At 37.6% G+C, this 25,059-nt stretch overlaps 2 protein-coding genes across 12 annotated transcripts in view; one reads left to right on the forward strand and one right to left on the reverse strand.

The window, feature by feature from the left end:
• The window catches only part of LOC145544668 (uncharacterized), a 256,837-nt gene that overhangs the window by 193,414 nt on the left and 38,364 nt on the right, over window positions 1–25,059 (forward strand). For 7 of the 10 annotated variants that reach the window (XM_081587658.1, XM_081587642.1, XM_081587632.1 and 4 more), the window contains one exon: window positions 16,773–16,872. In XM_081587658.1, the coding sequence (XP_081443784.1) occupies window positions 16,773–16,799 (27 nt within the window). In that variant the 3' untranslated portion in view covers window positions 16,800–16,872. Of the gene's footprint in view, window positions 1–16,772; window positions 16,873–19,084; window positions 19,159–25,059 lie in introns of all 10 variants that reach the window. The other 3 variants (XM_081587667.1, XM_081587634.1, XM_081587615.1) reach the window with 2 other exon arrangements.
• Window positions 3,968–7,227, reverse strand: LOC145544584 (uncharacterized). Of its 2 annotated transcripts, none has more exons than XM_081587463.1 (2): window positions 5,893–7,227; window positions 3,968–4,152 (listed from the first exon to the last, which is right to left on the reverse strand). In XM_081587463.1, the coding sequence occupies exon 1, from the start codon at window positions 7,225–7,227 to the stop codon at window positions 6,205–6,207; it is 1,023 nt and encodes a 340-aa protein (XP_081443589.1). In that variant the 3' UTR covers window positions 3,968–4,152; window positions 5,893–6,204. The 2 variants fall into 2 exon arrangements, with proteins under 2 accessions (XP_081443589.1, XP_081443587.1); XM_081587461.1 differs by having other exon boundaries at window positions 5,597–7,227.

A 25,059-nucleotide genomic window follows, 5' to 3' on the forward strand; every position in this document is an offset into this window, starting at 1 on the left:
ACATCCATACATGACCACTGGAAAAACCATAGCCTTGACTAGACGGACCTTTGTTGGCAAAGTAATGTCTCTGCTTTTAACTATGCTATCTAGGTTGGCCACAACCTTCCTTCCAAGGAGTAAGCGTCTTTTAATTTCATGGCTGCAGTCACCATCAGCAGTGATTCTGGAGCCCAAAAAAGTAAAGTCTGACACTGTTTCCACTGTTTCCCCATCTATTTCCCATGGAGTGATGAGACCAGATGCCATGATCTTAGTTTTCTGAACGTTGAGCTTTAAGCCAACTTTTTCAGTCTCCTCCTTCACCTTCATCAAGAGGCTCTTTAGTTCTTCTTCACTTTCTGCCATAAGGGTGGTGTCATCCGCATATCTGAGGTTATTGATATTTCTCTCGGCAATCTTGATTCCAGCTTGTGTTTCTTCCAGCCCAGCGTTTCTCATGATGTACTCTGCATATAAGTTAAATAAGCAGGGTGACAATATACAGCCTTGACGTACTCCTTTTCCTATTTGGAACCAGTCTGTTGTTCCATGTCCAGTTCTAACTGTTGCTTCCTGACCTGCCTACAGGTTTCTCAAGAGAGTGATCAGATGGTCTGGTATTCCCATCTCTTTCAGAATTTTCCACAGTTTATTGTGATCCACACAGTCAAAGGCTTTGGCATAGTCAATAAAGCAGAAAGAGATGTTTTTCTGGAACTCTCTTGCTTTTTCGATGATCCAGCGGATATTGGCAATTTGATCTCTGGTTCCTCTGCCTTTTCTAAAACCAGCTTGAACATCTGGAAGTTCACGGTTCACGTATTACTGAAGCCTGGCTTGGAGAATTTTGAGCATTACTTTACTAGCATGTGAGATGAGTGCAATTGTGCGGTAGTTTGAGCATTCTTTGGCATTGCCTTTCTTTGGGATTGGAACGAAGACTGACCTCTTCCAGTCCTGTGGCCACTGCTGAGTTTTCCAAATTTGCTGGCATATCGAGTGCAGCACTTTCACAGCATCACCTTTGAGGATTTGAAATAGCTCAACTGGAATTCCATCACCTCCACTAGCTTTGTTCATAGTGATGCTTTCTAAGGCCCACTTGACTTCACATTCCAGGATGTCTGGCTCTAGGTGAGTGATCACACCATCGTGATTATCTGGGTCGTGAAGATCTTTTTTGTACAGTTCTTCTGTGTATTCTTGCCACCTCTTCTTAATATCTTCTGCTTCTGTTAGTTCCATACCATTTCTGTCCTTTATCGAGCCCATCTTTGCATGAAATGTTCCTTTGGTATCTCTAATTTTCTTGAAGAGATCTCTAGTCTTTCCCAATCTGTTGTTTTCCTCTATTTCTTTGCATTGATCTCTGAGGAAGGCTTTCTTATCTCTCCTTGCTATTCTCTGGAACTCTGCATTCAGATGGGAATATCTTTCCTTTTCTCCTTGCTTTTTGCTTCTCTTCTCTTCCCAGCTATCTGTAAGGCCTCCTCAGACAGCCATTTTGCTTTTTTGCATTTCTTTTCCATGGGGATTTTCTTGATCCCTATCTCCTGTACAATGTCAGGAACCTCTGTCCATAGTTCATCAGGCACTCTGTCTATCAGGTCTAGACCCTTAAATCTATTTGTCACTTCCACGGTATACTCATAAGGGATTTGATCTAGGTCATACCTGAATGGTCTAGTGGTTTTCCCTACTTTCTTCAATTTAAGTCTGAATTTGGCAATAAGCAGTTCATGATCCGAGCCACAGTCTGCTCCCGGTCTTGTTTTTGCTGACTGTATAGAGCTTCTCCATCTTTGGCTGCAAAGAATATAATCAATCTGATTTCGGTGTTGACCATCTGGTGATGTCCACGTGTAGAGTCTTCTCTTGTGTTGTTGGAATAGGGTGTTTGCTATTACCAGTGCGTTCTCGTGGCAAAACTCTATTAGCCTTTGCCCTGCTTCATTCTGTACTCCAAGGCCAAAGTTGCCTGTTACGCCAGGTGTTTCTTGACTTTAAGTACTGTAGGACAAGTTACCTGATGAGCTACCTTGTATATGCATGCTGCTCCAGGGGATCTTCCCAACCCAGGGATCGAACCCAGGTCTTCTGTATGACTAGTGAGTACAGCACATTGTTTCTCACTTTCTTTTACCAGTGGTCAAAATTGTTTGAATCCATCTGAAGGATGTGCCTTTCTGATTCATGTGAAGAGACTTGGTTGGAATTATTTGTCTGGAATGGGCTCAATGTCCATTCCTTTGTCCTAATCTGGGTTTTAAAATTCAAACTCCTAGATTAACAAGAAGAACCACATCCTTCAGGGCAGCCTCAGAGTTCAGGCACATCTTTTCCTCCCTGGATTCATTTCCATTTTGTTTTTCTGTTGTGAGGATTTCCCTTCCTACTGGGCTTCCCTGGTGCCACCGATGGTAAAGAATCTGCCTGAAATGCAGGAGATGTGGGTTTGATTCCTGAGTCAGGAAGATCACCTGGAGAAGGGAATGGCCACCTATTCCAGTGTACTTGCCTGGATAGAGGCAATTTCAGGGTAGAGGATCTGGCAGGCTACGTGGGGTTGCAGAGTCTGACATGACTGAGTGACTAACATGTTCCCTTACTATTATTTTGTTCCAAAGTCAGCTATACATTTAGAAGCATATTTGTTATATTTAATTCAGAATTTCTGTCTCAAAATGTTAATATATATTGAATATTTTCCATGGTCTTAAAAATAGGCAAAATGGCAAGGACATGTCGTAGTATATTAGTGAGCATGACCCTCTGTTTTCACCCCTTTGATGTCTTCTTATAGAGCTTGGCTTATGGGAGTTTTAACCCACACATTATTCATTTATATTTTCTGTAGTTCACATATTTACCTTGAGAAAGCAAAAATTGCAGGACAAAGTTAAACAGGCAAGGGAGACTTCATTCAAGACTACTGCAATGGTTGACTCTGCTGAACAGAAGATGAGAGGTTTGTAAGCACCAGGTTGAGCTAGTACTGCAGGGTGTTATGACATGCTGACCAATGGGATGTGTCAAGCACATCGTATGATTAAGTGTGCAAATGTCTTCCACTGTGATTAGGCCACCTGTATTTACTAATTGGTGCTTAATTAAGTTAGGCTGTTACCCTCCCACAGAGACTAAGAGATAGAGGCACTGTATTCTTTGGCTTCTAGGTCCTTAAGAAGAATTTTCCTCAGTTGTAAACTTGGAGAGAGGCTTAAAAAAGAGTTATATCTCAAAGGGACAGAAAAAGAATTAAAATTGAATTTTTTCTAAGGAAATGCTCTAAGACTCCAGGGATCTAGAGTCAGGAAAAAACCTATCTAAAGTTTAGTCAAACTGAGGGTAACATTAAGATCTCAGTCAAAGTGAAAGTGTTAGTTGCTCGGTCGTGTCCAGCTCTTTGCGATCCCATGGACTGTAGTTCACCAGGCTCCTCTGTTCATGAAATTCTCTAGGCAAGAGTACTGGAGTAGGTAGCCTTTCCCTTCTCCAGGGGATCTTCCCAAGCCAGGGACTGAACCCGGGTCTCCTGCATTTCAGGCAGATTTTTTACCATCCGAGTCACCAGAAACTCAGTCAACCTTCTATTTAAGTATTGCTCATTATTTGGAGCTTTTTAGTGAGACAAGCCGGAGAAGGCAATGGCACCCCACTCCAGTACTCTTGCCTGGACAATCCCACGGACGGAGGAGCCTGGTAGGCTGCAGTCCATGGGGTCGCGAAGAGTCAGACACGACTGAGCGACTTCACTTTCACTTTTGACTTTCACGCATTGGAGAAGGAAATGGCAACCCACTCCAGTGTTCTTGCCTGGAGAATCCCAGGAACGGCGGAGCCTGGTGGGCTGCCGTCTATGGGGTCGCACAGAGTCGGACACGACTGAAGCGACTTAGTAGTAGTAGTAGTAGTGAGACAAGCTGTTAGGTTTTTAATTCATATCCAAACATGTGAGAGTGATGCAAATACAAACAGGGACAAATGATTTTCAAAATGATTTATTGAACAAAAGCTGAAGAAGTGAAAATGAATGGGTTCAAGAGGACAGAGGGTGAAAGAAGCAGAATTTCTAGAATGGTCTCGTTTCTGAAGTTGACGACAGTCAATTCTTGAGCCAGTATTGGTGAAAGTTAAGGCGAGAAATTTAATATTTAGGTAGAATAGGACCTAGAAAAATGTTGAGAAATATAAAATTAATTCCTACTGTCCTACAAATAACACCTAGCTGTTTTGAAATTGCTATTTTCTATTTCTTATGTGAAATTAATTCCATTTAAATGACCTACCTACACCTGCCCCCAGTATCACTCTCTTATTTTCCTAACATCTCATAATGCAACCTTAGAGTAAAACATATCTAATTAGATGCTCTAAGTTTACAGTAAAGTATAGCTAGCTAGCTGCTGTGTTTAAGGCCTAATCCATCATTACTACTACCTAGAATGTTTCATCCACCTTAAAAAAAACCCTTATATAAATTTTGATAAATCATATGTTCCAACAATCTTTTCTCTGAAATTATCCTCGATCTGATCCTTCTAAAAAAAGATACAGATGCTTATTTACAAAACAGAAATATACTCACAGACATAGAAACAAACTTATGGTTACTTTCCTGTATACCTGAAAATAATGCAACGTTGTAAATCAACTATACTTCTATAAAAAAAGTTTTTGGACTAATGCTGAATCAAGAAAAGAAAGTTTTATATCATGGTTCTACAATCTAGATGAGTTTTTTGGTGTATTGTATCTTCATGAATATAAATTTTTCTAAATTTATTTTATTCTCCAAGGATTTTCTTTCTTAATTATGGAATCATGCCTTCATTACTAAGAACTTAATTGAGGTTTCACTCTTCCTGATTTCAGTCAAGTACAACTACTTACAGTTTTTTGGTTGTGATACTCATTCTCATGTTTGAACATTTATACCTGCCAATTTCCCTTTCTGAAATACTGTTTGGGTGTTTTCATATCTGTAAACTTATCAGATCCCTCCTCACTCCCCAAAGACTTTATTAAACATATATATTAAACATAGTATTTAGGGACTTCCAGTGGTTCAGATGTTAAAGGATCTGCCTGCGATGCAGGAGACCCAGGTTTGATCCTTGGGTTGGGAAGATCCCTGGAGAAGGGAATGGCAACCCACTCCAGTGTTCTTTCTTGCCTGGAGAATTCCATGGACAAAGGAGCCTGACAGGCTACAGTCCATGGGATCACAAAGAGTTAGACACAACTGAGGGACTAACATAGTATCTAGAATGGCAGAGTTTAGTAATCTTTATTTTGAACAGATGCTAAGTGATTGTGATTCAACTGTCTACTGAATGTGAGATCACCATTTTAGAATTCTAAACTTTCTGACTGTTGGCTTAAATATTGAGACATTCGGATTCTAGCCTTGGCTTTACCATTGTGTGTTCTGAATGTGACCAAATCCAAAAACTCTGTATTCTATATGTAAAATGGGAGAATATCTACTCTTTTTCATAGGATTGCAAACAATTGGGGCAGGTCAGGTGTAACTAGACATAATGTAAGCTATTTGGAAATACATAGAACTCTACTGAATTTCCTCATTTCATTCTTTGCATGCATTATTTACCTGTTACTGATATGCTTGATATGTGCTGCTGCATTGCTTTTATGTTGGGGAAGAAGGGTTACTGCTGGTTATAGCTCTATTTGCTGTGGTTGGAGTAACAGGCAGTGATTGTGTTCCACTATCCACAGCAGAGGTGGTTTCAGTGGAGACTATTGGTGGTGACTGTAGATGTGGGACTGGAGGTTACCCCTGGGGGTAGTGGAGGTTTTGCCTGGGGTAGTAGTGATGGCATTAGCTTCAGGTGTGTCAGTTGTTGCTATGGTTGTGATGATTGTAGGAAGTGTAAAAGTAATTACATCTGTGGAGTCTGAAGAACTTGTGGCAGGAGTGACCTCATCATCAGTGGCAGTTGTTTCGATTTCTTCGGTGGTAGAGTAGTCCAATTCAGTGGTTGTATCTTCAGACACAGTGGTAGTGATGAAAATCGATGTGGTGGCAGCTTCAGTGGTAGTGTCCTCTGTAGGTCCAGTAGTTTCCTTATTCTCTGGAGTTGTATTAATAGTTTCAGGGGTTGGAAAATATGTTTCTTCAGTAGATGCAGAAGTAAGTGGGGTGGTATTCACGGTACCTAGTATACTTGTACTGGCAACAGTTGTGGCACCTGAGGCTTAGGGTAAGGGTGTGGTTGCAACACTTGTGGAGGCTGCTACTGTTGCAGTGGTGGCTGTTATGGGGATTGTGGTTGCGGCTGAAGCAGCTTTTCCTGTTGTAGCCACAGACATGGGGCTTGCTCCTAAAGTTGTGGAGTCAGATGAAGGGATTGTGGCATTGGTGGGTGTAGTTGTGGCATCTTCTGTTGGATTTGTGGCATTGGGGGTTGGGTTTGTGGTTCCACTGTTGATGGTCAAGGTACTAGATTCAATAGTAGGGGTAGAAATACCTTGTGTGGTGGTGGCAGCACTTGGCAAGGTTGTGGTGGCCTCGAAAGATGTGATGCCAGTGAATGAAGGTACAGTGCTAACACTTGTGGTGGCACCAACCCCTGGAGCTGTGGAGGCTGCTGTAGTGGCAGTGGTAGGTCCTCTAGCTGCTGTGGTTGTAGCTGAAACTGTTGTACTTACAGCTGGAGATGTGGAATCTACTACTGAGGATGTAGGGTTTTTAGCTATGGGGGTTGTGGCATCTGCAGGTACTGTTGTAGCATCAGTAGTTATGTCATCTGCTGGTGGAGTGATAACTTCTTTCTCTGGAGCTGGAGCTACAGAAGCCTGGACAGTAGTTTTACCCACACTGGTCAACACACTGGGTTTAGCAGTAGAGGCTGAAGTCACAGGGGTTGAAGTGGCAGCACTTGCTACAGTTGTACCAGCAGAAGCAGTAGTCGTGCTGATGGCTGAGGTTGTGATGACACCAATGGTGGCTGTATTTACCTGTAGGTTTGAGGAGGCTGTTGCTGTTGTGATTGTTCCCACAGGTTCTGGGGTTGAGGATCCAGCTGTTGTAGTAACTGTGGATGTGAAGTCTGTTTCCAAGGTTGTGGAATCTGTTGCACCAGTTGTGACCTCATCGAGTGAAGTTGTGGTGGCAACTGCAGTGATTGTGTCATCGACTGACTCTGGTTTCGTCATCCACTGGGGTAGTATCTTCAGGGATTTTGTCATCTGCTGGTTCAAGGGGAGTCTCACGCACATCTGTGGTGGCAGTACCAGGTGAGCTGGTGGTTGTAGGACTTGGTGCGACTATGGTTGTGGCACCGGGTGCAACTGTGGTTGTGATGGAACCGGAAGCAGTGCTGGAAGTTGCAGGGACTTTTGCGGTAGTGAAAGCAAGAGTTGTGGCAGCACTGGCTGATAATCAGGTAGCACCAGCACTGGTGGCACCTCTCCCTAGGGTTGTGGAAGGTGTTACATTTGTGACTCCAATACCTTTGGAGGTTGTGGCAGAAGCAATGGTGGCGCTCATAGCAGGGGATATGATACCTGGGTTTGCTGAAGCTGTAGAGGCAGTTTGAGCGGTGGAATCATCTACAGGTGGGAGAGTGGTGTCAACTGCTATGTTTGCTTTAGTTTCTGAATCCTCTGAGGTAATACCGGGTGCAGTGGTGGTGGCAGTGGCGAGGAGTATCGTGGAGCCAGCTCCTGGTTTTATGGATGTTGTAGAGCTGGAAGCAGTGGACCCTTGTGATGTAGATTTCAGTGAAGGTGCCACTGACATCGTCCCAGGTGCTGACACAGTTGTAGTGTAGATAGCATCTATTGCTGAGTTACTAGTTGATGTCACTTGGCTTGTGGTGGCGGCAGCAACTGAGGATAGAGTTTCAGACGTTCTTGTGATTATAGCTGATCCCTTAGTAGTAGTGGTCAGACCTTTAGTTGTAATGACTCCGGGGCCCATTGGCCTTATTGGAGGTTTGGGTTTATGACAGGGTGGCTTATGAGGTTGGTGTGCCTGGAAATGTGGAGGACCTGGCCATGGGCTTGGTGGAGGTGGAGAGAATGGATGAACCTTCAACGGGCACTTATGTGGTCGATTTGGTTGTTGGCAAGGAAATTTGTTATGATGACATTTAGATGGAAGATATAATGGAAGTGGTTTTGTGACTTTGTTATGTGGACATTTTTTCCTTGCAGCTTGAACTGATTTAGATTCTTTTGGTTTAGATGGTTTCAACCTTTTTTGGACAACTGTAGATTTCTCTTTTTTAGATGGTTTTACAGTTTTGCTGTCTAAAGGAGGTTGTCTTTTTATTCCTTGAGGGAATGTAAGCTGACTTGAAACTTAAGAGGTTTAGATGGTCTCTTTTTGGACTTCCTTGGCCTCTTCTTTGCTGTTAAGAGTTGTGGGCTGTCTTTGTTTAGATGGTTTTATAGATTCACTCTTTGCAAGAACTGTTTTTGCAGTCTTTTTACATGCTGTGGGCTGTTTCTTTGTAGTTTTTGTTTTTGAATTATTTTCTTAGCTAGAGATCTTTTTGGTCCTACTTGAGCAGATTTAGACAGTTTCTTGGCAGGAAGGTTTGATTTTTTTAGATTTTGCTTTTCAGCCGGAGTTTTTTTGAGAGCTGGAGATATGCCTTCTTTTGCTTGATTTGAATGCTTCATGGTGGTTTTAGACAAGGAGCTTTTAGATGTTTTTGGTCTTTTCTTTGAGATGGATTGTGTTTTTAATGCCAATTTAAGTGCTTTAGACTGATTCACTTGTTTCTTGGCAGGTGTGGTAGAGGGTTTTTCAGCTATAGAGGTTTTCCTTTTTGTTGCAACTTGTTTTGGTTGATTGAGCTTTTTCTTGGCAGATGTACATGCTGCCTTTTTAGATTTAGTCAGATTTTTCTCTTTGGTTTTGGAAGCTGCTCTTGTTCCTGTTGTCTTAGTTGGTCTTTTTTTGACCAGAGTTAACAGTTTGGTATTTTGTTTCTTTAGAGTTTTCTTTTTGGCTACACTTTTTGGGGGAGTGGTTTTAATTGCTTTTGCTTGCTTCTGCTTTTTCTTGGTGTATGAAGAAAGAGCTTTGTGAGATTTAGCTGGTGTTTTCTGGGGGGTTGATGAAGTTTTGGGGGAAGTTTTATTGCTGTGGAGTTAGATGATTGTTTTTTGGATAATATAGACAAGGCTTTAGATTTCTTCTTAAGTAGAGATGTTTTTGGAGCTGTTCCTATTGTAGGTTTTTTTAAACTGTTTCTTAGCAGATGTAGACTGGATTTTCTTGGACTTTTGTAAACTCTTTTTAGCTGAAGTTCTTTCTGAAGCTGCTTTAGCCACTCTTGGCAAATTCAACGGTTTCTTGCTGGAGGAGGACAGGGGCTTTTTGGATGCATTTCGATTGTTCTTTATAGTCAAAGATGACTTTGGTGCTGCTGAAGTCCTTTTTGACTGTTTCTTGCCAGTGGTCTTTTGACCTTTTTTAGGCTGTTCCAGAGTTTTGCTTGACCTCAGTAGAATGTTTCGTTCTGTTAGACCAGAGGAATGGGGGGTCAGCCCTCTCTTGGCAGAGGCCAACATGCTTTTTTTAGGCTTGCTCTGGTTTTGTCTTGGTGATGGCTTTTTCTTTGTACTTAGTGTCTTCAGATTTGAAGATGATCGACTGGCTGCTTTGTTAATCAGTGGAGGTAGGACAGAGGCATGAGAAGGGGCTTGAGGTTTCCTAACGACCTGGGTGGATGAAGGTCTGCTCCTTGATGACCTGGTGGGGAAACTTTGCACGGGTTGATTGTTGTTTGTCTTTCCTATTGCCTGGCGCCGTGGTTCCTGACTCTCACTGAACTACGGGGGTAGAAAATAGAAGACATCTCTAAATGAAACAGTCAGTTAATTGTTGCTTTATATCCTCCCTTTCATTTTAGAATCTGATCTGCTCTTTCAGTTAGGAGGTGCTTTGATTTTGAGTGTCAGACAAATTTAGAATAAATTATACTATAACATTAAAACCCATGCATACTCTGACTCTGTAACCCCATGGACTGTAGCCTGCCAGGCTCCTCTGTCCTTGATTCCCCAGGCAAGAATACTGGAATGGGTTGCCATTTCCTTCTCCAGGGGATCTCCCTACCCAGGGATTGAACCTAAGTCTCCTGCATTGCAGGTGGATTTTGTACCACTGAGCCACCAGGGAAACCCTATACTTGAAAATACCAAGGCACATTATGTGGATGATTAGAGAAAGCACCTGGGTATTACTTTCAGTGCTAGTGTATTTACTTGGAAAATTGAACAAAATAGAGAAATGTAATTTGGAGGAAATCCAATTAGTTGGTTTTGTAAACTACTACCACTAAGTCTATGAAAATTTGCTTTTCCCTTAAAAACTGCCAAGTAAAAATCATCGTCATGTCCTTTAGGAATGAATGAAAGAACCACATAGGCAGCTGTGTTACATGAATCTCAGTGAAAATATTACAGCTAAATTCCAGTTTAGAAATTATATAAAGGAGCAGTATTTGGTGTTGAATTAAAAAAATTGGATATTAAAAAATGCAGGAAAAACCTTTTTTTCTTGCCTGCCAAAGCTTTGTCTGAGGCATTGAATGTTGTGGGAAGAATTTTACAAGGAAATAATACTGATAACAGAAAAGGAAGGACTCCTTGGTATGAAGTGTGGTTGGTTAAATAAAATTGAACAGATATTTGAAGATCACATGTAATTCTAAAAATAGTGGATACTATACTCTTTGATCAAAGAGAGATATGAGAAACTAGTAAAAAGCATGTAATTGAACCAGAAGAGCAGAAGTTTGGTTTTTTTCCCTCTCTCTCTGCAAGAGATATAAAAGGGAAAATCTAAAGCCATACAGTTCAAGAGAACCAGGCTCTTATAAATAAGAAATCTGTTTGCACAGTCATGGATAAGACAAGTCAAATATGTGAAATTTAATTGTTTATTTTGGATGTCAGTAGGAGACCATCTTACCCTCTTCCTTTTCACTGTAGTTATGTCTTAAGTGGAGGAACATTTTACGACTTTTGATCATGAGAATGTAATAATAGACCCAGAGAATTACTGAAAAACAAACTTGAGAGATGGGTGAACTCACACTCATTTTTCACCTTTGGAGGGGAAACTCCTTAAAATGGAAGTGGTGGGTAGATATAGACATTAAAGACAAGTGGGAATCTTGGTGATTTATTTGCCAGTCTAGTTCTATTCCTTCAAATTTATTTGGAGATTTTCTCATACTTCACCCTCTTCAACAAATAGCCGTTCCTTCCTCTGCCCTCTCTCCCTCTTTTTCTCTATTTCCTTTCCACTTTTCCTTCTGTTTTGCCCCTTCTCCTCAGATTCCAAGTGATTTTGAGTTGATCTATTTCCAAAGATGTTAGAAGTAAAAGGTTATTTCCTGTTTCTTTCCATCTCATGTGACCCTGTTCTGTTTTTAAAAATACATACTCTCACTCTGATCCCTATCTTAGTGTTATATAACTTTCAATTTTAGGTAATTATTCTAGTTTTCAAGTATATAAAATCTTACTGGGAAACAAATGGCAAAGACCAGGATGAGTCCAGTCAAGGTTAAAGCCTTCATCTTGTCCTTTTAACTCCTATAAGTAGAGAAATAAGAGAAAGGATTTGTTATGTGCTTGAAAATGAAGAAATGATTACTAAACTGTTCAGCAATAAAAAATTAAGGTTTTATTAGTAGCAGTTTTAAGAATAAAAAATTCTTTTCCTAAAATTAAACTTAAAATGTGGATATAAAATTAAAATATGTATGTATGTATGTATGTATATATATATATATATATACACATATATATATATACACACATATATATTAAAGATACTATTGTTATTTTGAAATCACTGAAAAACTAGTTTTTTTCTATTTGATTTGCCAATGATACTGCTATTTAAAAAATTCACACTTGTAAGAAGAGCTTCATTTTCTATCAAAAATTATAAAAAATAAATTCTTCACCTACTCATTTTTCAGTCACTGAGTGTGCACTCACATGTGAGCATGCATGCACACACACAAAAGCATCCTACTTCCCCTCCCTTCCTAATTCCCATAATCATTTAGGAAAATTATATGAGCTGTGTCATAAAAAGAGTTCTAGGAAGGTACATGGAGACCTATTAAGTTGAGAGATAAACTTTATGGAACTCAGTTTCTGTACATCTGATGAGTGATATGGTGCTCTATGCATTACTGTGTTTCAAGGACAGGTTCCAGGAAATCCTGAGACTCTAAGACTCTATAAAGCTATTTGACTTTTGCTCTCCTCCTCTCTCTGATATGTGCATGTATGTATATCTATCTATCTATCTATATATATATATACACATATATATGTGTATGTATGTGCATATATATATATACATATATATGTATATATATATATTTAGTCTACAGAGTTTTATACCTGTTATGAAAATATTTTGTAAATTGTTATGTACTTTCCCTGTTAATAAATGATTTTCAGATGAGGTACACTTGACAATTAAAGTTATTGAATGATGAAATCCAGTTCTGACCTACATTACTCTAATTGTAAAGAACACTATGTTGTTCTTCCTAATATAGACAGTTGTGTGGTTAGAGTGTGTACCATGTGTCCACCATTCCAGATTATTAAGATGAATATACAGAAAAACAGACTTCTGATAGCCGAATTTTGTGAAAGGAAATGGAAAAGACAGCCTGTACATATCTCAGGCATTACCTTAGGGAAACTCAGTATAAATGAGCTAGTCTCTAGTAGCATGTGGCCTTTGCAAATGATAGTGGGCCTCTCAGCTTTATTAGCCATCAAGCCAACAGATCAACTTCTAGAATTATCTTCAGATTCAGTGTGAGTCTGAACTGAATCAGTTGGAATCATTTTCTTTTCCAGTGAAACAGTCTCATCCAGGTGTTCTCCATTTCAGTGAATGATGCATTATCGCCCAGGAGTTAGTATAAGCCAGAATCCTGAGTTAGTTTGAACTTCCCCTCTCATTCTCTCATGCCCATCAGTCACTAAATCCTCTCTATGTTTCACTTCATAAACAGTGTTTTGAATCAGCTCACCTCTCTTCACCTTCACCAACAGCATCCTATCCAAGTTAGCATCACATCTTACTTGGGCCTCACCTTAACTCAGCACAGAGTTTTACTTCTCATTTGATAGTACACATTGTTCCAGGAGATGCAGACATAGGGAAGAGCAGTACAATGTTTTCTGACCTGTTGGAATTTTCATGATCTCCAAGACAGTCTATTAACTAACCCGTATCCCTGCTTTGAATTAAGTGCAGTTATCATAATATTTTTCATAAAATACAAGTCTAATTGCCCTAGTTCCCTGGTTAAAACCTTTCACTGGGTTCTCATTGCTCTTTATCCTAAAGACAAAAAAAAAAAAAAAAAATTCTTCAAGTGACTTACAAGATCCTTTGCAACCCCACCTGTTATTGTTCTTCAGTCACATCTCTGTTAATCTCACTCACATTGTGTGTGAGTGTGTGTGCGTGTGCATGTGTGTGTATTGCTTATGATACTCCTTTCTTCCTTGAAGGGCTTTATATATTCTATAACACAAGCCACTGCAATAAGTCTTTTAATTCTATCTAGAAATTGGAACACCGCCAGTCAAGTTAGTTAATGATGTGTTCATATCAGTGTAATTCTTATCTTACAAGGTGGAATTCTATCTAGTGTTTGACATGAATTCTTTCTTCTTCTCTTGGTTTTTATGAAACCACCCTACCCTGGCTTTCTTCATACCTCTCTGAAGTTCTTTTTAAGAGGTTTGTTCATGGATTTTCTTTCTTCTCTACCCAAATATGGGTTCTGGCATCAATCTTATTTTTTCCTCACTTGCTGGCAATGCCCCTGTAGGAGTTCCTGCGGGTACTTGGAACTAGCATCTATTAATATCTGTAGACTGACTTTTAAGTTTGTTGATTGAACCTTGTGCGTACAACTCTTTCATGAACATCTCCATTTGGTTGTACCACTGCACCTTTAACACAGCCTGCCCAAAACTGAACTAACTCATCAGTGCCCCCAGCTTCTTTCTGATTAAGAAACTAGGCTTTAGTTAATGCAGAAGAGAAGAATCTGGAGAAGAGTACCCTGGGAGCATTGGTATTATCCACACAGTTACCTTGAGAGGGGTGTCACTTTTGGACCTTGGTCAGAACTTGCTTCTTCTTGATCCAGCCAATGCCTCTAAGACTTGATACCTTCAGATGTTAAAAGAACTAACTGAATGATTCTTCCATCTAATAAGATAACCATTCTTTTCCTTTGTACCTCCTACTTTTCGCCTATTGGTTGTGGTAGAGAGTGGGGGCTAGGAAAAAAATTGCATACGTGGTATAATTTCAGTTTAATCTTGAAACACTCGCCCTTTGGAATTTTTGTCCCAGCAACAATGAGAACTCTGTTTTATCTTTTTCTTGGAAGGGGTAAAAATAAAATCTGATATTTTACAAAATTTACAAATTAACACTATGGCTTTTATGTATATCACTCATTCTAAGAAAACTATGCTTCAGTTTCTTACTTGAAATTATAAAATTATTTGTATATTGCCAGTGTTTCCAAATTTTTGGAAGTTGATAAACTTCATTTTTGCAATTTACTTTAACATTTAAAGTTTAATAGACGTGAAGAGATAATGTCTGAAAGCATATAATGAGAGGATATAAATAACCTTTCTTCCATTGAGTTAGAACACATTTATGCACATAAGCTCAAAGGGCCCACATTAGGGAGATTTGTGAAATACCCACCCCCCCATTGCACCTCCACTCCATTCCTTTGAAACCTATGTGACTTAGAACCCCTCAGTTTTTAAGAGAACACATTAAATTAGATAGTAATCTGATTTCTGAATACTTTTTCAATTGCTGTGATCAGAAATGTAGATAATTGTCATTTAGCATGCTAATAAAAATTAATTTTATACTGATTCATTTACCATTTTTATGTATTAATCTCTGTTGAGCCACATACCATAAAGTCAAATAAACTGCTTAAAAACAAATATAGCTATGAGAAATCACCAGTGTATTTGAGAAAATGTATACAAAACTCTTCTAAAGGCAATTCTAGAGTAGTAAAGAGCACTGAACCTGAAATCAAAAAGGCTAGATTTAATACTAATACCTAGTTCTATCATTTTATTACTATTTGACTTTGGTAAACTTATTTGTAAATGCCATTTTCTCATCTACTAGATGAGACTCATCCCTGTTTTATTCACCTGAATGAGTAGATATTAGAATTAAATTAGAATATTCATTTACTTTGTGAACTCTATAGTACTATGTGACAATATTGTTTATAATTTAACTTATTTGTGTATTGAATTTTTTATAACATTAACTATAGATATATTTGATATAACTAAATCTCAGCATTATTGAGTATGAAATGACAATATTAATTTAATTGATTTAACTTAACATATATTTATTGGACATTATTATTGGATGTAATAGGAGCAAGACAGACTCAGTTCCTGTCTTGAAAGGCCAAGGATTTATTGGAAAGGTTGTAACACAAACAGAAAAAAGTGGCTTTGATCCACTAATATCAATTTAACAGAGCAATTGTGATTCCCCTCAGCTGTTGCCTTTGGATAAACTTCCTCCATTCACCTTTTCATCCTAAAACCTCGTGAAGATCAGAGGTCAGGGTCTGGCCGTACTTGAATGACTGGGTGCCTGCATGAAAATCAGTATCAAAATAAAGACTGTGCAACAAAAACACACAGTATTGTCTTTTCTAAGACTTGAAATAATCACTTTAAATTTAATAAAAAAATATATACACTGAGTTGACTTATAATAAAGTTTGTCTCCTCTTTTATATTTGTCCTTACTTTGGAACGCTTATCAAAACACTCTTGTTTATAAGATTAATATTATTTTAGGCATTCCATTTATGGTTTTCATTTTTATTGAATATTGGAATACTACAGAAGGGACTTTGGAAGCTAATGACTTTGATCTGTATATCCCCTAAATTTGAGTTTATACTTAATTTTGTAAGTAAAGTTCTTATACGGAAATTTTATTATATAACATTATAAGCTCTATGATTATGTAAAAATTAATCATGCCTTCTCCCATGAGAACTAAAGAGTATTCAGAAAGTTTTAGAAAAATAGACCAAGCTCTTTGTGATTATCAGTACGATGCATTACACTGTTACTAATATGTTATTGATATAAAGAAAAAAGATTACTAATCATTTAACATTTAAACACTAGTTAAGATTAAATAAAATAATAAATACCTGGCCAAATTCCTGTCAAATTATTGGGTGTTAACATGGCCTTAGACATATTTCTATTAGGTAGTTTTGAAAAAGATGGGAGAATAATTGCTGACATGTATGTCTTTCACATTCATTAATTAGAGAAGGGAGTTTCAGATCAGTTTGGGCATCTGTCCTCATATATAATACATAGAAGATCAAGGCATTGTAAATGATTGCTTGGTAGAAGATTTGAAAGGAAAGGAAATACATCATATATTTTTGAAGAAAGTATAAGAATGGTTGGATAAATATTAATAGAGACTGTAGTCTTAGGTTAACTTCAAGTATTGGGTAGCAATTCAGAAACAGGAGAGAATTTGTAGTTATAGTGTCATTTAAAGAATAATGAAATGTATGAAGATGAAGGTATATCTTCATTCTGATACATATGTGCACATACAAATTGCATAAAAATATAATTTTATTTCAATTGATTTCTATGTAATTTTTTGTATCTTTTGGATTTGTAATTCTCTTTTCTTTGCTCAGATCTTTGACACAATATTATCACTGTGATCAAACTCAAAATTATGGATGGCTTATTCAAGACAGTTGATCAAACATGATTTCCTCCAAGTTTGTAAGTTAAGTAAGTAAATGTTTTTTGAATGAGTAAATAAGTCAAAATTCAAACATGTACAATTTAACTCTCAATATGATCATTTTCTGAAATACTAAAACATTATATTTCCAGTCATACATGTTTTGGAACTATTTGTGCTTTTACTTCAACAGTGTTGAAGTAAATTTACTTAAGGTAAAATTTACTTGTGGAAAAATTAAAAAACCCACTATTTTTTCCAAAATCTCTGTGATCTTATAATGTGGCTAGTGAAGAGAATAGTATAGAGATCTCTTTAAGACCTCCTTTAAGAAAACTTTGGAGTTCATTTTTTTGTGTTAATTTGTGTATGGTTGTATTTCTCTTGACAGAAGAATTGTATAGCTTCCACTGGTTCTATATTAATGTTTTCTCAACTAATAGTCTTTTCTTACCTGCCCTCTAAAGCTAGGTATTCAACCAAACATCCATTCTTATTTCATCCTGAAACTGGTGAGATAATCAGGGAGTGAGTGTCTTTCCATTCCATGCTAGTGCTTACTCATTAGCTGAATCAATAAGAAATATAAAGGCAAGGAACAAAGTGAGTCACTTTACACAGGTGAGCCTTCTGGGGCAGAAAACAGCTGGAGAAGATGGAGAGTGGATCTGGAGGACAAGAAGAGGTTAGGCACAATGATAAAATCAGGTGTGGGCTTTGCAATTTCCAGATTATTTTTTTTTAATTATGAAAGTATTATAACACATTTACAGGAGACTTAGAAAATACAGAACAAGGTTACATATAGTTTCACTACATATTACAATTACTTTTTAAGTAAATGAATTAAGATTTTTAGTTGGAATTTCAATATCAAACTCCCAAAATTAATAGAATGGATGTACAGACTATATACTTTAAGAAGGATATACTTAAACATACTGGCTTAAAGCTCAACATTCAAAAAACTAAGTATATTTAAGGAGATATATATATATATAAATATTAAAAAACAAATATTAAGTATATCCTTAAATATACTTAGTTTTTTAATATTTAATATTAAAACTCAACATTCAGAAAACCAAGATTATGGCATCTGGTCCCATCACTTCATGGCAAATAGATGGGGAAACAGTGGAAACAGTAACAGACTTTATTTTCTTGGGCTCCAAAATCACTACGGATGGTGACTGCAGCCATGAAATCAAAAAGATCCTTGCTCCTTGGAAGAAAAACTATGACCAAGCTACACAGCATATTAAAAAGAAGGGACGTTACTTTGGCAACAGAGATCCATTGAGTCAAAGCTATGGTTTTTTCTAGTAGTCATATAGAGATGTGAGAGCTGTACAATAAAAAAAGCTGACCATCGAAGAACTGATGCCTTCAAACTCTGGTGCTGGAGAAGACTCTTGAGAGTCCCTTGGACAGCAAGGTGATCCAATCAGTCAATCCTAAAGGTAATCAACCCTGGAAAGGGTTGAAAGGACTGATGCTGAAGCTGAAACTCCAATACTTTGGCCACCTGATGCAAAGAGCTGACTCATTAAAAAAGACCCTGATACTGGGAAAGATTGAAGGCAGGAGGAGAAGGGGGATGACAGAGGATGAGAAGGTTGGAGTGCATTACTGACTCAATGGACATGAGTTTGAGGAAAATCTGGGAAATATGAAGGACAGGGAAGCCTGACACGTGCAGTTTATGGGGTCTCAAAGAGTTGGACACAACTGAGCAACTGTACAACTATGTGACTTAATAGTACTTTGCAGTACTTTTGTACTTCCTGAGGTCTTAACAAAAAAGTTGCATCCTTGGCTTTTTAATCTCAACCATATCTTTTGAACAGCACCTTGGATTTGAACTTTGTTTGGAAGCCATTTTGTAAGTTTGTAGTATCTTGCTGTCTGGAGAGGTTCAGAGTTTTTGCAAAACAATCAAATCTTTTTCGCAGTCTATCCTCACTTTGTGATTTATTTCTTGTTCCTCGCGTGTTATCATAAGCAGTGAGAGAAAAACAGGTATACCTTCCAGGATTTTGGGGGAAATCTCCTTAGCTAAATCATCCAGTTGACTAGGCACATTTTTTGTTTTCCCAATAACTTCAGGAGAAAAAGATACCTCTCTCTATTCTCCAGTAATTTGCTCCTCACTTCCTTCTGTCTCATCACCAGCAGTGTCCTTAACTGTTTATTTCTGCTAAGAGTCTGTTCAAGTATTTTAGGATTTTTAAAATATACTCTTTAATATCCTTCTAGCCCTGTTCATGGTCCTGTTCCAAAGCTACTACCACATTTTTAGGCACTGGCTACAGCAATAGCTTCATTCTCAGGTACCCAAATCTGTCTTATTTATTTATTGGTACATAGAAGTAGAGGCCTGATCACTATTTCTACACAGTATAATACTGGAGGTCCTTGCTAGAGCAGTAAAAAATGAAAAAAAAAAAAAAAGACTGGAGAGAAAGTAATGAAACTCATCATTTGAAGACAACTTCTTTGCAAAGGGGGCTCAGCTGGTAAAGAATCCACCTGCAATTTGGGAGACCTGGGTTTGATCCCTGGATTGGGAAGAGTCCCTGGAAAGGGAAAGGCTACCCTTTCCAGTATTCTGGCCTAGTGAATTCCATGGAACTGTATAGTCCGTAAAAGAGTCAGACATGACTGAGTGACTTTCACTTCACTGTTTGCACAGGTGAAAAATTCAGACAAATGTAAAGGAAAATGATCAGAATTACTATGTTAAAATAGCAATGTCACTATATAAAAATTAATGTACAAAATCAGTTGTATTTTTTATGTATCAACAATAAAGGGAATATAAAATTTACAAATTGTCATTTATAATAATAGAAAACCCCCAAATGCTTATTAAATCTAATGAAATATGTTCAAACTTAACTCTGAAAACTATAAAACTTTATTGTATTAGCCTTCCATTCTGCCATAACAAATTATCATAAATTTAGCAGCTTAAAAATACCTATTCATTATATTACATTTCTTAAAAATGTCTGATGGGTCTTACCAGACTAATGCCAAGGTGTCCACTGTCTGCATTCTTTTTTTTAAAGCTTTAGGGAAAAATCTGTTTCTTGTTCATTTCGTTTGTTGACAGAATTCCATTCCTTGTGGTTGTAGGGCTGAGGGCCCTATTTTCATTTGACTATGAACTGAGCGCTGTTTTATGTATTTATTTTCTTAAAGAGTTATTTACTATTTTTTGGCTGTGCTGAGTCTTCATTGCTGCATGTGGGCTCTCTCTAGTTTCGCGAGCTGAAGCAGCTCTTATTTTTTGTCTGCTCATCGTGGTGGCTTCTCTTGTTGTGGAGCATGGGCTCTAGGGTGCACAGGCTTCAATGGTTGCAGTGTGTGGGCTCAGTAGTTGTGGCACTCTGGGCCTAGCCGCTCCTCAGCATGTGGGCTCTTCCCATACCGGGGATCGAACCCGCGTCCCCTGCATTGGCAGGCAGATTCCTCTCCTCTGTGCCACCAGGGAAGCCCTGTTGCTAGCTTTTAGAGACTGGTACATTACTTAACTCATGGCCTCCTTCCTCCTCCTTCAAAGCCATACAGTCCTTTTGGTGTCACATCTCTCTGACTCCTTCTTCTATTTTCTCTTCTACTCTTAAAAGTTTATATGATTAAACTGGGCTCACCTGGATAATCTATGATACTCACCACTTTAAGGTCTTTACTTTTAATTACATATGCAAAGTCCCTTTTGCCAGGGAGCATAACATTCACAGCATCCAGGGATTAGGTCACAGACATATTTGAGGTAGGCATTACTCTGCCTATCACAATCATTAGGCATGATTAAAGATGACTTTATAAAATAGAAGGATCTACTATGTTCATTAATTAGAAAGCAGTAGCATACAAATGTGAATTTATTTTTACTGTGAGTCAAAGCCTTGTGTGAGGCCAAAATGTTGTCAAAGTCATTCTCTAAGAAATGAAGAGAAAAGAAGAAAAAATTCAGAAAAGTGGATTTATTTAAATAAGTGTGCACAGATGGTCAAATAGGAATCTATAGAGAATGTGAAAACTGTGTCATTTTATGTAAAATTTTATGAAACTAGGGAATAATGTATAATTAAGCTGGAAAAAATACAAGAAAATTATTTGATAAATCTTTCAATAGGTATTAAAGGAAAAAGAGCATTTTAAAACTAAAAGGTCATTCTTAGAGAAACAAATAACAATATGGTTATATAATCCACGTTTCTGTATAGTCCAGTTTGTGAAACAAATGTGTACTTGATATTTGAGTGGGAAAGTGTTTATACTCATGTTTTTAAAGACAGAATCATTGACTCAGTTAGCTGAGAACCATCAAGTCTGAGATGTAAACGCCCTCCTCACATAGACCTCAGAACACACCACCACCCAAACATGCATGGAGATGGGAGGATGTGGAAATATAAGGGAAGCACAGGCTTTGTTAATCTCTCAGAAATTTAATTCCTTCTAATCCATTTAGAGAACTTCTCAAATGTTCTCAATGTTTTCTGTCCTGCTTTTCCTTTGAATCCTTTGTTTAAGTATCCTCAACCTCCTCTTTGTTTTACTTTTCTCTTCTAATTCAAAGAGATAGTGAGTAGAGATATTGTTATGGCTGTTGAATGAATGAAAGAATTGTAACTTTTTCAGATTTCTTTCGTGGTCTAGTGGTTAAGACCCCTTTCTGCCACTGCAGGTCCCCCTGCAGCGAAAACACAGGTTAGATCCATGGTCTAAGCAGCCAAAAACAACAACAAAAGAATTATTACTTTTTTTGTCATTTCTACATGTTTTTTTCACAAGGTCATTGCTGAAGGATACAATGGTGTAATGAACTGTATTTATTTTTAAAACCATAGCTGCTCAAACCCACTATGCCCCTCAATTAACATCTTAACTTTTCCATGCCTCTTTTCCCTGCTTGAGGAATAGGTAGAGAAATTAATGAAGAGATTTGAAACAGGAATGCCCTAGAGCGTTCTTAGGGTTATTCAACTAGATTCTTTAGCAGGGGTGCTTTCCCTGGGTTCTGGTGAAAATTTGTTCCTTTTTGAACCTGAAAAATATCCGCAAATGTCCTGTTACCTTCAGTAATTATAGAGGACTAATTGAATGAGTCTTCATTTGATACAGTAACTCAGTTTTTCTGTTTCTCTTTTTCTGGGGTTTGGGGATGATAATGTTGAGGGTGGAGGAAAACATTTCATGTGGATGAGATTGCTCCAGGTTAAGTTGAAACAAAAGCAACCAAACAGATATTTTTGGCAAAGGAAGATTTTCTCTTTTTATACTCTCTCTCAAGACCATAAGAGTCCTTACATTTGTTCAGTATGAAATGTGATGGTTAATGATTATTCTTAATAATTTATCCTGTGATTTCTAGGCTATCATTCTTTTATGAAAAATTTTAACAAGTAAAAACATCTAGTAATTTAGTATTAATTGTTATTAGTTAATTAATAATTAATTAACAATACAATATATTGTCCTATATTCCTACAGTTTTACAACTTTAATTAACTATTTTTTGCATAATTTACTCCCATGGCATTTAGGTAGAATTGAAATAATCAGTGTATGAAAACATTCAATGAGAAGATGTGAATCAAAATTCTCCCAATTGCTTAAAATGTTGAAATATTTTCTTAAATAATTTTATTCAGAAAAATATAAGGAACATCTTTCTCATTAACCTTTTAGAAAGTAAATATCAAAACCATTTTATCTGCAACTACTTTAGAACTTTCTGAATATATTCTTAATTATATGAAGTTTGTTTTGCCTAGATATTTGTTATTTTTTTCTTCATCATGTACCATTTTTCGCATTTAAATACGTATTAAATCACAAGCCAAAGCAGATGGTAAAAATTCTGTTGCTGAGGAAATGTGGGTGTGAGAATTAGACTATTTGAAAATTCATTGAATTACTTCAATGAGAATTAGACTATTTGAAAATTCACTGAATTACTTCAATGAATAGACATTTACTTTACTTGATGATAGTTCTTGTATGGTAAATAGAATTCGATCTATGTTTAAATTCAAGCTATCACTTAGCAATTTTTCTGTAGACAGATCATTTAACCTCCTCTGTAGAAGAAGGATAATGTTTTCCTAATACACATTGTAAGATCTTCTTGGATTTAAATGATAGAATTTATAAATGAATAAAATATGGTGTAAGATTGTTTGTAAATCTGGTTATAACAAGTTAAAACCTAACCACTTGTATACTGAGTTAATAGCATTTTATCTTACTAGATTTGTATGTAAAAATATGGATTATAACTGTAAATCTCATATTTAAAGCATTTGTTATAATGCGTGTACATGCTCAGTCATGTCTGATTCTTTGCCACCCCATTGACTGTAGCCCACCAGATTCCTCTGTCCATGGAATTTTCCAGGCAAGAATACTGAAGTGGGGTGTTATTTTCTACTCCAGGGGATCTTCCCAACCCAGGGATTGAGCCCCCAATTTCTTGTATCTCTTGTATCTTGTATCAAGCCTCCATTTCTTATATCTCCCCATCAATGTATCTGTGCATTGGCAGGCAGATTCTTTACCACTGAGCCACCTGGGAAACCCTGTCTGTTACAATAAATCCACTTACTCATTTATTCAGAAATATTAAAAAATTATATTTTTAGGCTCTGTAATTGGTACTGAGAATACATCAATTAATAATAATAATAATGGCACTAATGAAAGGGCAAGCTGGCTTAAAACTCAACATTCAAAAAACAAAGATCATGGCATCTGGTCTCATCACTTCATGGAAAATAGATGAAGAAACAGTGGGAACAGTGACAGACTTTATTTTCTTGGGCTCCAAAATCACTGCAGATGGTGACTGTAGCCATGAAATTAAAAGGCACTTGCTCCTTGGTAGAAAAGCTATGACCAACCTACACAGCATATTAAAAAGCAGAGACATTAATTTACTGACAAAGGTCTTATAGTCAAGGTTATGGTTTTTCCAGTAGTCATGTATGGATGTGAGAGTTGGACCATAATGAAGGGTGAACACCAAAGAATTGATGCTTTTGAACTGTGTTGTTGGAGAAGACTCTTGAGAGTCCCTTGGACTGCAAGGAGATCCAACCAGTCAGTCCTAAAGGAAATCAGTCCTGCACACTCATTGGAAGGAATGATGCTGAAGCTCCAATACTTTGGCCACCTGATGTGAAGAACTGACTCACTGGAAAAGACCCTGATGTTGGGAAAGATTGAAGGCAGGAGAAAGTAACAACAGAGGGTGAGATGGTTGAACGACATCACTGATTTGATGGACATGAGTTGGAGTAAGCTCTGGGAGTTAGTGATGGACAGGGAAGCCTGGTATGCTGCAGTCCATGGGGTCGCAAAGAATGGGACATGACTGAGTGACTGAACTGAACTGAACGAGAGAGAAAATGCGAAAGAATGGCTTTCTTCTTCAAAGAACCACCTTTACTAGATCCATCATATTCCATTTGGGTAATTCCTTTACTATTGGAGGAACATGACTTCTAATTCACCCTTACTTCAAAGAGTCTCTTGAGTTGAATTCTTGCTGGATAATCAACAATATAGTAAATGTGCCAGTAGAAGAACAATACATAATGCCGTCTTTTCATGAGACGTTAAGTCATCAATTTCAAACCAGAAAGGCCACATACACTTAAGAGTGTTAAGGTGGTTTGACTCATAATGTGATTTACTTTGAAGAAGGAAATGGCAACCCACTCCAGTATTCTTGCTTAGAGAATCCTGTGGACAGAGGAGCCTGGTGGGCTGCTGTCCATGGGGTTGCATAAAGTCAGACACGACTGAAGCAGCTTAGCAGCAGCAGCAGCAGGAGTGACTTACTTTCTTTCACATTTAAAATTTCCATTTGCTTCAGAACATTAATCACTGTATATGTCTTCATGAAGTTCAAAATTACAGTTTTGTCAACCAAAAATTTATACATCTCCAAGAGGTTTTTTTTTTGGGAGGAGGGTGAAGAGATTCTTGTCTTCAGTTGATAGAAACTATAAGTTATTCTATTTAACAACTTTCTAAGGGAACCATCATGATCCTTCATGTAGCTGTGCCCTCTGTGCTGAAGCTCTGCTTAACCTGGAGTTCACTTGGCTGACGATATTTGTGGGGGTAGATGAAATATTTCATATTAACATTTTATTTTTATGTTTGTTTAATTTTTAAATTATCTTTTCTAATGTTAACACAAGGAGATGCAG

This window comes from Giraffa tippelskirchi, chromosome 1 (assembly GCF_054371585.1).
Source record: "Giraffa tippelskirchi isolate mGirTip1 chromosome 1, T2T-mGirTip1v1.2.pri, whole genome shotgun sequence".
In the NCBI taxonomy this organism is placed as follows: domain Eukaryota; kingdom Metazoa; phylum Chordata; class Mammalia; order Artiodactyla; family Giraffidae; genus Giraffa; species Giraffa tippelskirchi.

Coding starts and splice junctions, on each gene's coding strand:
- LOC145544584 (XM_081587463.1), bottom strand. CDS start 7,227: ATGTGCGTGAGACTCCCCTTGAACCAGCAGATGACAAAATCCCTGAAG.